Below are 16126 nucleotides of genomic sequence, written 5' to 3'. Positions count from 1 at the left end.
AAGATAGGGTGCAAAACATAAAATGTGAGAACAGTTGTAAGTGCGAGGACTGGTCAAAAGTGTGAGGACTGGTCAAAAATAACTTTTTCAGCCTTCTGAGTAGTCCCTATGCACATAGCGACTATGGAGAGGGCTGAAGAAAGTGATTTCTGACTGGTCCTCGCACTTATGGCCAGTCATCATTTATGCCCGTTGCAGCATTCTTAACCACCAGGTCACTCATTTCACAACAGCGGTGCTTCCTGTGACCGGGTGGGCGTGTCCAGGTGGTCATGTGACCGGGTGGGCGTGTCCAGGTGGTCATGTGACCAGGTGGGTGTGGCCAACTCGACATCGCTTCTTTGCCCTAATGACAGTTTGTTGCAACGGTCGTAAGTGTGAAAAATGATCCTAAGTCACTTTTTTCAATGCCATTCTAACTTTGATCACTAAATGAAGTGTTGTAAGTCAAGGATTACCTGTAGAAAAATACAAAAAGCTTCTTTGCTTGCAAAAAACTGCCCTAAATACCAATCCTTAGATTAGAAATACCTGCAAGCTGGAGATACAAACCAGGCAGGGAGCCAGAGCACCAGGGGTGGGTTCCAATTTGTTTTACTTCCAGTTCTGTGGGCGTGGCTTGTTTGGTGGGCGTGGCTTGTCAGTCATGTGACTGTGTGGGCGTGGCTAGGTGGTCGCAATCCTAGTTCCCCCTGCGAGGATTCCCCCATCCGGACCTTTTGCAATCCCCCAAAGGGTCTCAAAGGAAACCAGGTTCCATGCAGCTCTGAACCCTTCAGGCAAACCAAATACAAGTGGTCCTCGCTTAATGGCCGGTTGCTTAGCAAGTGTTCTCATTTACATGTCTAGTTTAATGAAAAGAAATACTACGGGAGACATGATAGCCGTCTTCCAATATCTCAGGGGCTGCCCCAAAGAAGAGGGAGTCAAGCTGTTCTCCAAAGCACCTGAGGGCAGGATAAGAAGAAATGGGGGGGAAATAAGGAAGAAGCATCTCAGAACGAAGGAGAAATTTCCTGACAGTGAGAACAATTAATCAGTGGAACAATTTGCCTGCAGAAGTTGTGAACGCTCCAACACTGGAAGTTTTTAAGAAGAGGCTGGATAACCACTTGGCTGAAGTGGTGTCGGATTTTATGCTTTTAAAAAGTTAATAAAGTTTAGGGGGAAAAAACAAAGCTATAGTAGAAATAGATTTAGAATAGAATAGAATAACAGAGTTGGAAGGGACCTTGGAGGTCTTCTAGTCCAACCCCCTGCTTAGGCAGGAAATCCTACAAATTTCTCCTTAGTTCTAAGATGTTTCTTCAATACTTTCCACCTTTCTTCTTATTCCCTCTCTCTCTTTCTTATCTCTCTCTTTGTCCCCCCCCCTTTCTCTCTTATTCTCTCTTTCTTCATCTCTCTCTCTCTCTTTCTCATTCTCTCTTTCTCCTCCTCTTTCTCTCTCATCTTTCTCCCTCTCTTTCTCTCTTATTTGCTTTCTCATCTCTCTCCTCCCCATCTTTCTCCTCTCTTCTCCCCTTTCTCTCTCAACTTTTCCTTCTTTCTCTCTTATTCTTTCTTTCTCCATCTCTCTCTCTCTTTCTCCTCCTCTCTTTCCCTCTCATCTTTCACCATCTTTCTCTCTTATTCTCTTTCTCATCTCTCTCTTTCTCTCCTCCCTCATCTTGTTCCCACTCTTTCTCCCCCTTTCTCTCTCATCTTACTCCTTCTTTCTCTCTTATTCTTTCTTTCTCCCTCTTTCTCTCTTATTCTCCCTTTCTCCATCTCTCTCTCTCTTTCTCATCTCTCTCTTTCTCCTCCTCGCTTTCCCTCTCATCTTTCTCCTTCTTTTTCTTATTCTCTTTGTCCCCCCTCTCTTTCTCTCTTATTCTCTCTTTCTCCATCTCTCTCTCTCTTTCTCATCATTCTCTTTCTCTCCCTCTTTCTCGTGTGTGTGTTTGTGTGTGTGTGTGCACGTGCGAATGTGCAAAGGTGATAGACGACAGAGCCATCTACTTCTCCAGCACAGGAAGGGATTTGAGACTGCGTTGTTTCCTTTCCTCACATTCCTTTTTCTCTCTTCTAGAACTTTTTTCCGCTGGTTCTCGTGCTTCGGAGGCAGAAGGAAGAAGGTGAGGGGCCCAGGAGCTAATGCTCCAACCTGCCAAGTGGAGGAAGGCACCGAGGCTCCCGAGAGAAAGTCGGTCACTTTGATCGTGGACGTGGAGCTCCGGAAAAGAGAGCGATGTGGTGAGTTGACATTTTGATTGGGCTGGAAGATTGAGAGGAAAAGGGAAAGATTTCCTTTAGGAGTGGACACCTATATGCAAAGCTATGCAGAACACACACCTGCATCTTTGCAGAGTCCAGGTTGCCCAGAGGGACGGGTCAAGGCCAGGCCGTTCCTGACCCACTAAGCCTCCCTCCTTCTGCAGCTTCTGGGTCTATGTTGGCCCCCCACAATGGGCTCTTCTCCTTCCAATTGGCTCTTTGGGGAACCTTGAAGATGGTTCGGTGGCACTTATTCACATCTTGGCGAGTGGGGAGGGAGAATATCAGAAGAGCAAGATTTGCCGAGGGCCTCGCTGTGAAGATGCCTCGTGGCCAGCTCTGTCAACCAGAAAAATCTTTCATCTGGGGCAGAGCTAAAACTTTGCTGAGCACCTGCCTCTCCTTCCCCAGGTGTACCCAGAACAGAGACCACTGGGAAGAAGAAGATCCTCTTCACCAAGATGGACATCAAAAGTGAAGAGAACGTGCCACGTCAGGCTGCCTGCCGTAAACGGGACCGGCAGAGGAGCCTGAAATTGTGGGAAGAAGTCCAGGAGAGGATGGAGAAGACCGAGCAACCAGTAGGTTCCCCTTGGAATTAGGGGGCCCCATAGCTCAGCTTTTCTCCGAGGTTTGAACCCCAGTCTCAGTGGGGGGGCAAAATATTCCCCTGGATGGAGAGAGACTCTGAAGGGTTTCCACCTTCCTTCCTGAAAGGGAGAAGACGGGGGACCCTGGGGGAAGACACCCCACAGCCTCCCAGTCTTAGACCCCGACTCTTTCCCCTTGCAGCAGGAACGCAGCATCGTCCAGGCCCTCTCTTCCATCGCCACTCTGTTTCGGCTGAAGCAGAGTGGGCAAATGGCCGTCCCGGAGCCAGGAAACAAGGACCTCTACGGCCTTGCTGTCTTGGTAAGTCCGAGGGAGGCAGGTGGCAACTGGACTGGCAAGCAAAGCAGGAGGGAGAGACAGGAGCAGGAGAGGGAGGGGAGACAAGCGGCCCCTGGACCCTCCACCTGCGGCCTGTGCAAAGGGTCCTTATCCTGGGGCTAACTTCCCTTTTTACTGGCAGGGAAGCTGGAGTAGAAGGGAAGGTCAAAGGGGGCTGGGAAATAGAGGAAGGGGTGGGCCGGAGCAGCCTGGCTGACTTTCCCTTCTCTCCCCTCTTGTTTCTTGCCAGGCTCTGATGGAGGACAACAATCTGAGCAGCTTCATGGCAGGACTGGCTGCTTTCCTGGCCATTTATGACATCAGGTCAGCCTTTCCTTTCCTTTGCCTGCTGTTCTCTGGGGGAAGATGAACCCCAGGGCTGTTCCCTAAGATGGGCACTCAGGTCTCTTCTCCCCTTTCGTCTCCCAGCAAGCTTCCACGGCCATGAGCCCAGTGGAGTCCCGCTGCTGGAGATGTCTCGGGTCGTGTGGTTGTCCTGCATGAAGATCGGGCAGGAGACGGTGTCAGAGGTACCAACGACCCAGCAACATTTCCGGGACTTCCTTCCTGGTATGGGAATGGCTGGGAAGAAGCTCCACACGTCATCATCATCTCTCTTTTTCGTTTCAGGGGGAGAAGAAGTTGCTGGGGGAGGCCTTTGGCCTCATGCTTCGAGGGCTCCTTCAGCAGTGTGCAACAACACTGCACATCATTTTCATTCTGAAGGTAAGGGCACCGGAGTCCCAGGGAGCTTGAAGGAAAACCGGGCCAGTGGAAACATTCCCTGAATCAGGCGTTAGGACTCCAGTGAAATGTTCCCATCTATGGGAATAATCTAAGGAGGGGGGGTTGTTCTTGAGGACAGGCCTGAAGGATAGTGGGAATTAGGCTTGTCCCAAGAGAGGTTTCCCTTCATGCAGGGAGCTCTTCACAAAGAGCTTTAACTGCAACGCTCCATGGCCAGAACTGCAGAGGAGAGACCCAAAGGGTTTCTGGGGCCTTTTGCTTGAAAGGCCAACCCAAATCCAAAGAGCCTGGGATTTCAGGAGCCGGGAGTAACCGTAGAGGGAGAAGGCGACCTTCAAGGCCCAAATTCCACATGAGATTCCCGAGAATAGGACGTTCCAATCTAAAGGCTCTTTTTTTGCTCCAATTCCACAGCACTTCGAGGAACATGGCTGGGAATGTTTCTCGTACGCCTGGGACCAGCTTCTCTTCTGTGCGGCCCATCAAAGCACCATCAACGTATGTACCAAACTGAGAATCGGACGGTGAACTTTGGGTCCCCCACTGTTTTTGGGACCCCCTCCTCCTTCAACCTCTTGCCGCTCATACTTGTATGGAGGGTCCCCAGGGAAGACGGGAATGGCTCTGCAAGACACTTGGGCCACAGGACGATGGGCTTCTTTCTCTCTCTTGCAGCTCACCGAAGCCCAGCAAAACTTTCCACACTTTCCGGTGGGAATTGAGCTGCCCGAAGATCAAGACGGCTTCATCAATGAAGGTAACTTTCTTTTGAAACATTAAGGGGTGTGTGTGTGTGAGTGTGTGAAGCAGGGGTGAAATGCTCCAGGTTGGGACCAGATTGCCTGATCCGATAGCGATGGCTGGTTCGGTGAACCAGTAGCAAAAATCCCAGCCCCCCCCCCCACTCCAGCTGAGTCGAGCAATCATCAGAGGCTTTTTTTAAACTTTTAAAAGCATTTTTTCTTCTGCCGAAAAAAAGCTTTTAAAAGTAAAAAAAACACCTCTGATGATCGCGTGGCTCAGGTGGGTGCTAGCCAAAAATTGGGGGGGGAGGGGAGAGTCCATTTTTCCTCCCAGCAGGCTCCCTGAAGCCACCGTTGCTAAGTGAGTACTTGCAGCTCTTAAGTGAGTCACACAGTCGCTAAGTGAATCTGGATTCCCCAAATCTCAGTTGCAAAGCGAGGCAGCTGTTCAATGAGCTTTCACCCACTTTACGACCGGTCTTGCCACCGTTAAGGGAGGAGTTGCAGCACTTAAGTGAGTCACATGGTGACCCTAGGACGCTGAGATCGTCATAAATGCGAGTCACTTGCAATGCATCGAAGTCTAAATTACGTGACCATTGGGATACTGCAATGGTCATGAGTGTGAAAAATGGTCAACAGTGGCATTGCAACTTTGAACAGTCACTATATGATACGGTCGTATGTTGAGGACTATCTGTACTGTTTTCCAATTTGACGGCAATCCTTGACTTACGACCGTCATGGCCAACCGTCTCCGATGTCGTATGTCCGTACCTAAGATGGCGGGTGGTGGTGGGGAACAGCGGCCCAACTGCAGGATGAGGGGTGGGGTGGAGAGAGAGCAGAATAGCAGTTTATTTGATTATTTTCTTCAACTGAAAAGGGGGATTCTTTTATCTCCCCTCCCTCAAAGTCCCCATTTCATCCCTATATCTTGATATCAAGATACGCAGATTGAGGCTCCTACGGAAGACTTTGAGCTCCATGCAATGATGGGAGCTGTTTGAAGACCCCAAAAAGGAAATTCCTTTGTAGCATCTTTTTTGTTCTTAGCGTCTTGTGGTTATGGGATCCTGTTTTGCAATGTTCTTTGTTCCTTTCTTGGCCAAAAAAAGAGATCACAAAACTGATCTTTGGATAATCTGGATTTGGACTCATAACCACATTATCTGGTTTAGGACCAGGGGATTCACTGAACAACTAATATGAAAATGATCTTAAAATTGACCAAAATCCTGGACTCCACTATTATCAATTTGAGGATGTCCCTTTTGTGGTTTCCAGGAATATATGAAGCCAAAGATTAAACTGCAACAGCTCTGGATCCTTCGGGTGTTCTGATTATTATTGATAGGCATGGGCTTCCCTTCCATTTGCCATCTTCCTTCCTTCCTTCCTTAGTCTCACCTCTTTTCCCCACGCAGGTGACATCACAGTAGAGGACCTATGACTTCCTCCTCCCACCACCGTTAGCCGAGGATGGATACACAAGGTTAGATTCTATCGTATTAGATTCTATTTCATTGATTAAAAATAATGTTTGTATTTGGTCTTTTCTGGTCTTCTGACGTTAAAATTCAGTAAATTGTGATATTTTTGCATTTAGTTCCATGGACCATCAGTCGTTTGAAGAACAGACGTCTCTGCCACCCATCTCCACCTTGATGTTCAAGATGACACCCAGGCTACACGGTGGAGCAGATGCAAACTGTGGTCAGTTTCACTATATTGCAGCAGGTTCTTGGTTAGGGTTAGGTTGGACTAAGAGACACTGTTGATGCCAATCTGGGTTTTCCTCTTCAGTCTGTTGATGCTGCTTTTTCCATGTGCTTTCTCTTAGACCCTGTAGCAGCGGACAGCAAAGAATGTGATGCCTGAATTCACCTACTTTCTTCCACAGGGAGATCCAGAAGCAGCAGGCATGGTCCAGAAGAAGCAGATGACGCCAGAGAGCTGATGAGGTCTGGAAGCAGCAGATGATGACTAGGAGCAGAGAGTGAGGTCTGGAAGCAGCTGGGCCCATTGGCTAAGGCAGGCAAGCACGACGCCTGGGAGCAGACCTCAACCACTTACCTCATGTCACCTATCAATGAAGTAGCTGTGATGGGACTGTGTGACCTGCTTGCTTCCCATCGCCACTGGACACGATCGGAGACAGCAGGAAAGTCAGTAACTGGGCCCAATAAGTGATGGGAGGCATACTGGTGAGGTCCGGGAGCAGGTAAGCCCAAGGAGCCATTGAGGTCTGGAAGCAGCTGGGCTCAATTGGATAAGTCAGGCAAGCACATGAGGTCTGGGAGCAGTGGGTGAGGTCTGAAAACAGCAGGAGGTCCTGAAGCTGCAGATGATGACTGGGAGCAGAGAGTGAGGTCTGGGAGCAGCAAAGTAGTCTGGAAGTAACAGGGCCCAATAAGTGATGGGAGGCATACTGGTGAGGTCCGGGAGCAGCATGAGGCCCAGGAGCTGATGCTCCAACCTGCCAAGTGGAGGAAGGCGCCGAGGCTCCCGAGAGAAAGTCGGTCACTTTGATCGTGGACGTGGAGCTCCGGAAAAGAGAGCGATGTGGTGAGTTGACATTTTGGATTGGGCTGGAAGATGGAGAGGAAAAGGGAAGGATTTCCTTTAGGAGTGGACACCTAAATGCAAAGCTATGCAGAACACACACCTGCATCTTTGCAGATTCCAGGTTGCCCAGAGGGACGGGTCAAGGCCAGGCCGTTCCTGACCCACTAAGCCTCCCTCCTTCTGCAGCTTCTGGGTCTATGTTGGCCCCCCACAATTGGCTCTTCTCCTTCCAATTGGCTCTTTGGGGAACCTTGAAGATGGTTCGGTGGCACTTATTCACATCTTGGCGAGTGGGGAGGGAGAATATCAGAAGAGCAAGATTTGCCGAGGGCCTCGCTGTGAAGATGCCTCGTGGCCAGCTCTGTCAACCAGAAAAATCTTTCATCTGGGGCAGAGCTAAAACTTTGCTGAGCACCTGCCTCTCCTTCCCCAGATGTCCCCAGAACAGAGACCACTGGGAAGAAGAAGATCCTCTTCACCAAGATTGACATCAAAAGTGAAGAGAACGTGCCACGTCAGGCTGCCTGCCGTAAACGGGACCGGCAGAGGAGCCTGAAATTGTGGGAAGAGGTCCAGGAGAGGATGGAGAAGACCGAGCAACCAGTAGGTTCCCCTTGGAATTAGGGGGCCCCATAGCTCAGCTTTTCTCCCAGGTTTGAACCCCAGTCTCAATGGGGGGCAAAATATTCCCCTGGATGGAGAGAGACTCTGAAGGGTTTCCACCTTCCTTCCTGAAAGGGAGAAGACGGGGGACCCTGGGGGAAGACACCCCACAGCCTCCCAGACTTAGACCCCGACTCTTTCCCCTTGCAGCAGGAACGCAGCATCGTCCAGGCCCTCTCTTCCATCGCCACTCTGTTTCGGCTGAAGCAGAGTGGGCAAATGGCCGTCCCGGAGCCAGGAAACAAGGACCTCTACGGCCTTGCTGTCTTGGTAAGTCCGAGGGAGGCAGGTGGCAACTGGACTGGCAAGCAAAGCAGGAGGGAGAGACAGGAGCAGGAGAGGGAGGGGAGACAAGCGGCCCCTGGACTCTCCACCTGCGGCCTGTGCAAAGGGTCCTTATCCTGGGGCTAACTTCCCTTTTTACTGGCAGGGAAGCTGGAGTAGAAGGGAAGGTCAAAGGGGGCTGGGAAATAGAGGCAGGGGTGGGCCGGAGCAGCCTGGCTGACTTTCCCTTCTCTCCCCTCTTGTTTCTTGCCAGGCTCTGATGGAGGACAACAATCTGAGCAGCTTCACGGCAGGACTGGCTGCTTTCCTGGCCATTTATGACATCAGGTCAGCCTTTCCTTTCCTTTGCCTGCTGTTCTCTGGGGGAAGATGAACCCCAGGGCTGTTCCCTAAGATGGGCACTCAGGTCTCTTCTCCCCTTTCGTCTCCCAGCAAGCTTCCACCGGCCATGAGCCCAGAAGTGGAGTCCCGGCTGCTGGAGATGTCTCGGGTCGTGTGGTTGTCCTGCATGAAGATCGGGCAGGAGACGGTGTCAGAGGTACCAACAACCCAGCAACATTTCCGGGACTTCCTTCCTGGTATGGGAATGGCTGGGAAGAAGCTCCACACGTCATCATCATCTCTCTTTTTCGTTTCAGGGGGAGAAGAAGTTGCTGGGGGAGGCCTTTGGCCTCATGCTTCGAGGGCTCCTTCAGCAGTGTGCAACAACACCGCACATCATTTTCATTCTGAAGGTAAGGGCACCGGAGTCCCAGGAGCTTGAAGGAAAATCGGGCCTGTGGAAACATTCCCTGAATCAGGCGTTAGGACTCCAGTGAAATGTTCCCATCTATGGGAATAATCTAAGGGGGGGGGTTGTTCTTGAGGACAGGCCTGAAGGCTCGTGGGAATTGGGCTTGTCCCAAGAGAGGTTTCCCTTCATGCAGGGAGCTCTTCACAAAGAGCTTTAACTGCAAGGCTCCATGGCCAGAACTGCAGAGGAGAGACCCAAAGGGTTTCTAGGGCCTTTTGCTTGAAAGGCCAACCCAAATCCAAAGAGCCTGGGATTTCAGGAGCTGGGAGTAACCGTAGAGGGAGAGGGCGACCTTCAAGGCCCAAATTCCACATGAGATTCCCGAGAATAGGACGTTCCAATCTAAAGGCTCTTTTTTTGCTCCAATTCCACAGCACTTCGAGGAACATGGCTGGGAATGTTTCTCGTACGCCTGGGACCAGCTTCTCTTCTGTGCGGCCCATCAAAGCACCATCAACGTATGTACCAAACTGAGAATCGGACGGTGAACTTTGGGTCCCCCACTGTTTTTGGGACCCCCTCCTCCTTCAACCTCTTGCCGCTCATACTTGTATGGAGGGTCCCCAGGGAAGACGGGAATGGCTCTGCAAGACACTTGGGCCACAGGACGATGGGCTTCTTTCTCTCTCTTGCAGCTCACCGAAGCCCAGCAAAACTTTCCACACTTTCCGGTGGGAATTGAGCTGCCCGAAGATCAAGACGGCTTCATCAATGAAGGTAACTTTCTTTTGAAACATTAAGGGGTGTGTGTGTGTGTGTGTTTGTGTGTGAAGCAGGGGTGAAATGCTCCAGGTTGGGACCAGATTGCCTGATCCGATAGCGATGGCGGTGGATGGTTCGGAGAACCAGTAGCAAAAATCCCTGCCCCCCCCAACTCCAGCTGAGTCGAGCGATCATCAGAGGCTTTTTTTTTAACTTTTAAAAGCATTTTTTCTTCTGCCGAAAAAAAGCTTTTAAAAGTAAAAAAAACACCTCTGATGATCGCGTGGCTCAGGTGGGTGCTAGCCAAAAATTGGGGGGGAGGGGAGAGTCCATTTTTCCTCCCAGCAGGCTCCCTGAAGCCACCGTTGCTAAGTGAGTACTTGCAGCTCTTAAGTGAGTCACACAGTCGCTAAGTGAATCTGGATTCCCCGAATCTCAGTTGTAAAGCAAGGCAGCTGTTCAGTGAGCTTTCACCCACTTTACGACCGGTCTTGCCACCGTTTTTAAATGAGTAGTTGCAGCACTTAAGTGAATCACATGGTGACCCTAGGACGCTGAGATCGTCATAAATGCGAGTCACTTGCAATGCATCGAAGTCTAAATTATGTGACCATTGGGATACTGCAATGGTCATGAGTGCGAAAAATGGTCAACAGTGGCATTTCAACTTTGAACAGTCACTATATGATACGGTCGTATGTTGGGGACTATCTGTACTGTTTTCCAATTTGACGGCAATCCTTGACTTACGACCGTCATGGCCAACCGTCACCGATGTCGTATGTCCGTACCTAAGATGGCGGGTGGTGGTGGGGAACAGCGGCCCAACTGCAGGATGAGGGGTGGGGTGGAGAGAGAGCAGAATAGCAGTTTATTTGTTTATTTTCTTCAACTGAAAAGGGGGATTCTTTTATCTCCCCTCCCTCAAAGTCCCCATTTCATCCCTATATCTTGATATCAAGATACGCAGATTGAGGCTCCTATGGAAGACTTTGAGCTCCATGCAATGATGGGAGCTGTTTGAAGACCCCCAAAAGGAAATTCCTTTGTAGCATCTTTTTTTTTGTTAGCGTCTTGTGGTTATGGGATCCTGTTTTGCAATGTTCTTTGTTCCTTTCTTGGCCAAAAAAAGAGATCACAAAACTGATCTTTGGATAATCTGGATTTGGACTCATAACCACATTATTTGGTTTAGGACCAGGGGATTCACTGAACAACTAATATGAAAATGATCTTAAAATTGACCAAAATCCTGGACTCCACTATTATCAATTTGAGGATGTCCCTTTTGTGGTTTCCAGTAATGTATGAAGCCAAAGATTAAACTGCAACAGCTCTGGATCCTTCGGGTGTTCTGATTATTATTGATAGGCATGGGCTTCCCTTCCATTTGCCATCTTCCTTCCTTCCTTCCTTAGTCTCACCTCTTTTCCCCACGCAGGTGACATCACAGTAGAGGACCTATGACTTCCTCCTCCCACCACCGTTAGCCGAGGATGGATACACAAGGTTAGATTCTATCTCATTAGATTCTATTTCATTGATTAAAAATAATGTTTGTATTTGGTCTTTTCTGGTCTTCTGACGTTAAAATTCAGTAAATTGTGATATTTTTGCATTTAGTTCCATGGACCATCAGTCGTTTGAAGAACAGACGTCTCTGCCACCCATCTCCACCTTCGATGTTCGAAGATGACACCCAGGCTACGCACGTTGTGGAGCAGATGCAAACTGTGGTCAGTTTCACTATATTGCAGCAGGTTCTTGATTAGGGTTAGGGTTGGACTAAGAGACACTTAAGTTGATGCCAATCTGGGTTTTTCCTCTTTCGAGTCTGTTGTTGATGCTGCTTTTTTCTATGTGCTTCGTCTCTCTTAGACCCTGTAGCAGCTTCGGACAGCAAAGAATGTGATGCCTGGAATTCACCTACTTTCTTCCACAGGGGAGATCCAGAAGCAGCAGGCATGGTCCAGAAGAAGCAGATGACGTCAGAAAGCAGCTGATGAGGTCCGGGAGCAGCAGGTGAGGCCAAGGAGGCGAAACTGAGGTCGGGAAGCAGCTGGGCCCCATTGGCTAAGGCAGGCAAGCACGTGTCGTCTGGGAGCAGACCTCAACCACTTACCTCATGTCACCTATCAATGAAGTAGCTGTGAGTAAAGGGACTGTGTGACCTCCCTCGCTTGCTTCCCATCGCCACTCGCCTGGACACGATCGGAGACAGCAGGCAAGCCAAGTCTGGAAGTAACTGGGCCCAATAAGTGATGGGAGTCATACTGGTGAGGTCCGGGAGCAGCAGGTAACGCCAAGGAGCCGAAATTGAGGTCTGGAAGCAGCTGGGCCCAATTGGCTAATTCAGGCAAGCACATGAGGTCTGGGAGCAGTGGGTGAGGTCTGAAAACAGCAGGTGAGGTCCTGAAGCTGCAGATGATGACTGGGAGCAGAGAGTGAGGTCTGGGAGCAGCAAAGTAGTCTGGAAGTAATTGGGCTCAATAAGGGATGGGAAGCATACTGGTGAGGTCCGGGAGCAGCATGTGAGGCCCAGGAGCAGCAGCTGAGGTCTGGAAGCAGCTGGGCCCGAACTGATAAGGCAGGAAAGCACATGAGGTCTGGAAGCAGACCTCAACTGCTGGTCCCAGAATTGATGCACTGCTCCCAGACCTCAACCACTTGCCCCCGTCGCCTATCAGTGAAGTAGCTGTGAATACAGGCAGTGTGGGACCTCCCTCACTTGCTTGCCATCTCCAGTCGCCTGGACACGATCGGAGACAGCAGGCAAGCCAAGTATGGAAGTAACAGGGCCCAATAAGTGATGGGAGGCATACTGGTGAGGTCCGGGAGCAGCAGCTGATGTTTTGTAGCAGCTGGCCCAATTAGCTAAAGCAGGCAAGAATATGAGGTCCGGAGCAGTGGGTGAGGTCTGAAAACAGCAGGGGAGGTCCTGAAGCTGCAGATGATGACTAGGAGCAGAGAGTGAGGTCTCAAGCCCAGCTGGTTCCAGTCCTCAGTTGCTTCTCCTGGACCTCAGTTGCTGCTCCTGGGCCTCCTCTGCTGCTCCGGAAGCAGCTGGGCCCAATTGGATAAGGCAGGCAAGCATGTGAGGTGTGGGAGCAGAAGGTGAGGCCTAGGAACAGCAGCTGAAGTCTTGAAGCAGCTGGGCTCAATTGGATAAGTCAGGCAAGCACATGAGGTCTGAGAGCAGTGGGTGATGTCTGGGAGCAGCATGTGAGGTCTGGAAGCAGCAGATGATGACTGGGAGCAGTTAGCTTTGGTTCTCACCTTCTGCTCCCTGAACTCACCTGGTGTTCCCGGATCTCACTGGCTTGCCTGATGTCACCGATCGGGCCCAGCTGCATCCACTCCTGGTTCCCTGCTGTTGCCAATTAGGCCAAGATTTTTTCAAACCTCGCCTACTGCTTACAGACCTCACCTGCTGCTTACGGACCGCACCAACTGCTCTCGAGGCTGGCCCACTTACCTGCAATCACCAAGTACCTGTGAGTACAGGGTGTGACACCCCCACCCCCTCAGACCTCACCTGCTACTTCCGGACCTTGCCTGCTGCTCCTGGACCTTACCCACTGCTTCCAGAGATCAACCGCTAGCCTGCCATCGCCAAATGGGACCAGCTGCTTCCACACCTTGCATGCTGCTTCTAGAACTCGCCTGGTGCTTCTGGACCTCACCATCTTTTCCCGGGGCTCATCTGCTGCTATTGGACTTTGCCTGCTGCTTCTGGACATCGCTCACTGCTCATGGACCTCATTCACTTGCCTGCCACCAGCAATTGGGCCAAACTTCTTCAGGACTACTGATGTTCCCAGACCTCAACCGCTTCTCCCGGAACCTATCCTCTTACCTATCATTGCGGATTGTGCCCAGCTGCTGCCAGACCTTGCATGCTGCTTCTAAAACTCGTCTGGCGCTTCTGGACCTCACTCTCTTTTCCCGGGCCTCACCTGCTGCATCTCGACCTCGCCTGCTGTTTCCAGATCTCACCCGCTGCTCTTGGACCTCACCCACTTGCCTGCTGTCGCTGATCAGGTCCAGCTGCTTCTAGACCTCAGTCGCTGCTTCTGGACCTCACCTTCTGCTCCTGGACTTCATCTGCTGCTCCCAGACCTCACCTGCTTCCCTGCTGTTGCCGACTTGACCAAGATGTTACTAGACCTCTCTGCTGCTTCTGGACCTCGCCTGCTGCTCCTGGACTTCACCTACTGCATCCAGACCTCATTCGCTTGCCTGCCATCGCCAAACTGGTCCAGCTGGTTCCAGTCCTGATCTGCAATTCCGGACCTCGCCTGCTGCTTCTGGACCTCACCAGTGGCTCCCAGACCTCATCCACTGCTGTCGGACATCAGTCTTTCTGCCATGGTCTATTGGGCCCAGCTGCTATCGGACTTCGCCTGCAATTTCTTGATTTCGCCTGCTGCTCATGGACCTCATTCACTTGCCTGCCATCAGCAATTGTGCCAAGCTTCTACCAGACCTTACCTGCTGCTTCTGGAGCAGTGGGTGAGGTCCAGGAGCAGCAGCTGAGGTCTGGGAGCAGTGGGTGAGGTCCAGGAGCAGCAGCTGAGGTCTGGGAGCAGTGGGTGAGGTCCAGGAGCAGCAGCTGAGGTCTGGGAGCAGCATGTGAGGTCTGGAAGCAGCTGGGCTCAATTGGATAAGGCAGGCAAGAATATGAGGTCTGGGAGCAGTGGGTGAGGTCCAGGAGCAGCAGCTGAGGTCTGGGAGCAGCATGTGAGGTCTTGAAGCAGCTGGGCCCAATTAGCTAAGGCAGGCAAGCACATGAGGCCCAGGAGCAGCAACTGAGGCCCAGGAACAGCAGCTGAGGTCTGGAAGCAGCTGGGCCCAATTGGCTAAGGCATGCAAGCACATGAGGTCTGGGAGCAGTGGGTGAGGTCCAGGAGCAGCAGCTGAGGTCTGGAAGCAGCTGGGCCCGATTGGCTAAGGCATGCAAGCACATGAGGTCTGGGAGCAGTGGGTGAGGTCCAGGAGCAGCAGCTGAGGTCTGGAAGCAGCTGGGCCCGATTGGCTAAGGCATGCAAGCACATGAGGTCTGGGAGCAGTGGGTGAGGCCCAGGAGCAGGAGCTGAGGTCTGGAAGAAGCTGGGTTCGATTGGCTAAGCCATGGAAGCACATGTGGTCTGGGAGCAGTGGGTGAGGTCCAGGAGCAGGAGCTGATGTCTGGAAGAAACTGGGTTCGATCGGCTAAGGCATGCAGGCACATGAGGTCTGGGAGCTGTGGGTCAGGTCCAGGAGCAGCAGCTGAGGTCCAGGAGCAGCAGCTGAGGTCCAGGAGCAGCTGAGGTCCAGGAGCAGCAGCTGAGGTCTGGAAGCCGTGGGTGAGGTCCAGGAGCAGAAGCTGAGGTCTGGAAGCAGCTGGGCCCGATTGGCTAAGGCATGCAAATACATGAGGTCTGGAAGCCGTGGATGAGGTCCAGGAGCAGCAGCTGAGGTCTGGAAGCAGCTGGGCCCAATTGGCTAAGCACATGAGGTCTGGGAACAGTGGATGAGGTCCAGGAGCAGCAGCTGAGGTCTGGAAGCAGCTGGGCCCAATTGCTGCATGCAAGCACATGAGGTCTGGGAGCAGCTGAGGTCCAGGAGCAGCTGAGGTCTGAAAGCAGCTGGGTTTGATTGGGTAAGGCATGGAATCACATGAGGTTTGGGACCCGTGGGTGAGTTCCTGGAGCAGAAGCTGAGGTCTGGAAGCAGCTGGGCTCAATTGTCTAAGGCATGAAAGCACATGAGGTCTGCGAGCAGTGGGTGAGGCCAGGAGCAGGAGGTCTGGCAGCAGCTGAGGTCTGGGAGCAGCTGAGGTCCAGGAGCAGCAGCTGAGGTCTGGGAGCAGCTGAGGTCCAGGAGCAGCTGAGGTCCAGGAGCAGCAGCTGAGGTCTGGGAACAGACCTTAACTGCTGCTCCCAGACCTCACCCACTGCTCCCAGACCTCAACCTCTGCTTCCAGACCTCATGCTTGCATGCCTTAGCCAATCGGCCCAGCTGCCCAGACCTCACCCACTGCTCCAGACCTCAGCTGCTGCCAGACCTCAGCTGCTTCTGGACCTCACCTCTGCTTCCAGACCTCACCCACTGCTCAGACCTCATGCTTGCATGCCTTAGCCAATCGGCCCAGCTGCTGTTCCTGGGCCTCACCCACTGCTCCAGACCTCAGCTGCTTCCAGACCTCAGCTTCTGCTCCTGGGCCTCACCCACTTGAGGTCTGGGAGCAGCTGAGGTCCAGGAGCAGCTGAGGTCCAGGAGCAGCTGAGGTCCAGGAGCAGCATATGAGGTCTGGGAACAGACCTTAACTGCTGCTCCCAGAATTCATGGACTTCTTCTAGACCACAACCTCTGCTCCCAGACCTCATGTGCTTGCATGCCTTAGCCAATCGGACCCAGCTGCTTTCAGACCTCAGCTGCTGCTCCTGGACCTCACCCA

General features: G+C 51.9%; 1 protein-coding gene across 1 annotated transcript; it reads left to right on the top strand.

Moving 5' to 3' along the window:
- The first annotated feature begins 7572 nt into the window (after window positions 1-7572).
- Window positions 7573-11375, top strand: LOC131204932 (uncharacterized). The gene is made up of 9 exons (XM_058196607.1): window positions 7573-7847; window positions 8058-8177; window positions 8446-8519; window positions 8625-8730; window positions 8831-8926; window positions 9360-9443; window positions 9621-9702; window positions 11129-11196; window positions 11311-11375. Exons 1-8 carry the CDS (start codon window positions 7827-7829, stop codon window positions 11152-11154), a joined length of 609 nt encoding a protein of 202 aa, XP_058052590.1. The 5' UTR covers window positions 7573-7826; the 3' UTR covers window positions 11155-11196; window positions 11311-11375.
- The last annotated feature ends 4751 nt before the right edge of the window (window positions 11376-16126 follow it).

This window comes from Ahaetulla prasina, chromosome 11, assembly GCF_028640845.1.
Source record: "Ahaetulla prasina isolate Xishuangbanna chromosome 11, ASM2864084v1, whole genome shotgun sequence".
Classification (NCBI taxonomy): domain Eukaryota; kingdom Metazoa; phylum Chordata; class Lepidosauria; order Squamata; family Colubridae; genus Ahaetulla; species Ahaetulla prasina.
This window is presented reverse-complemented; position numbering and strand designations above follow the sequence as displayed.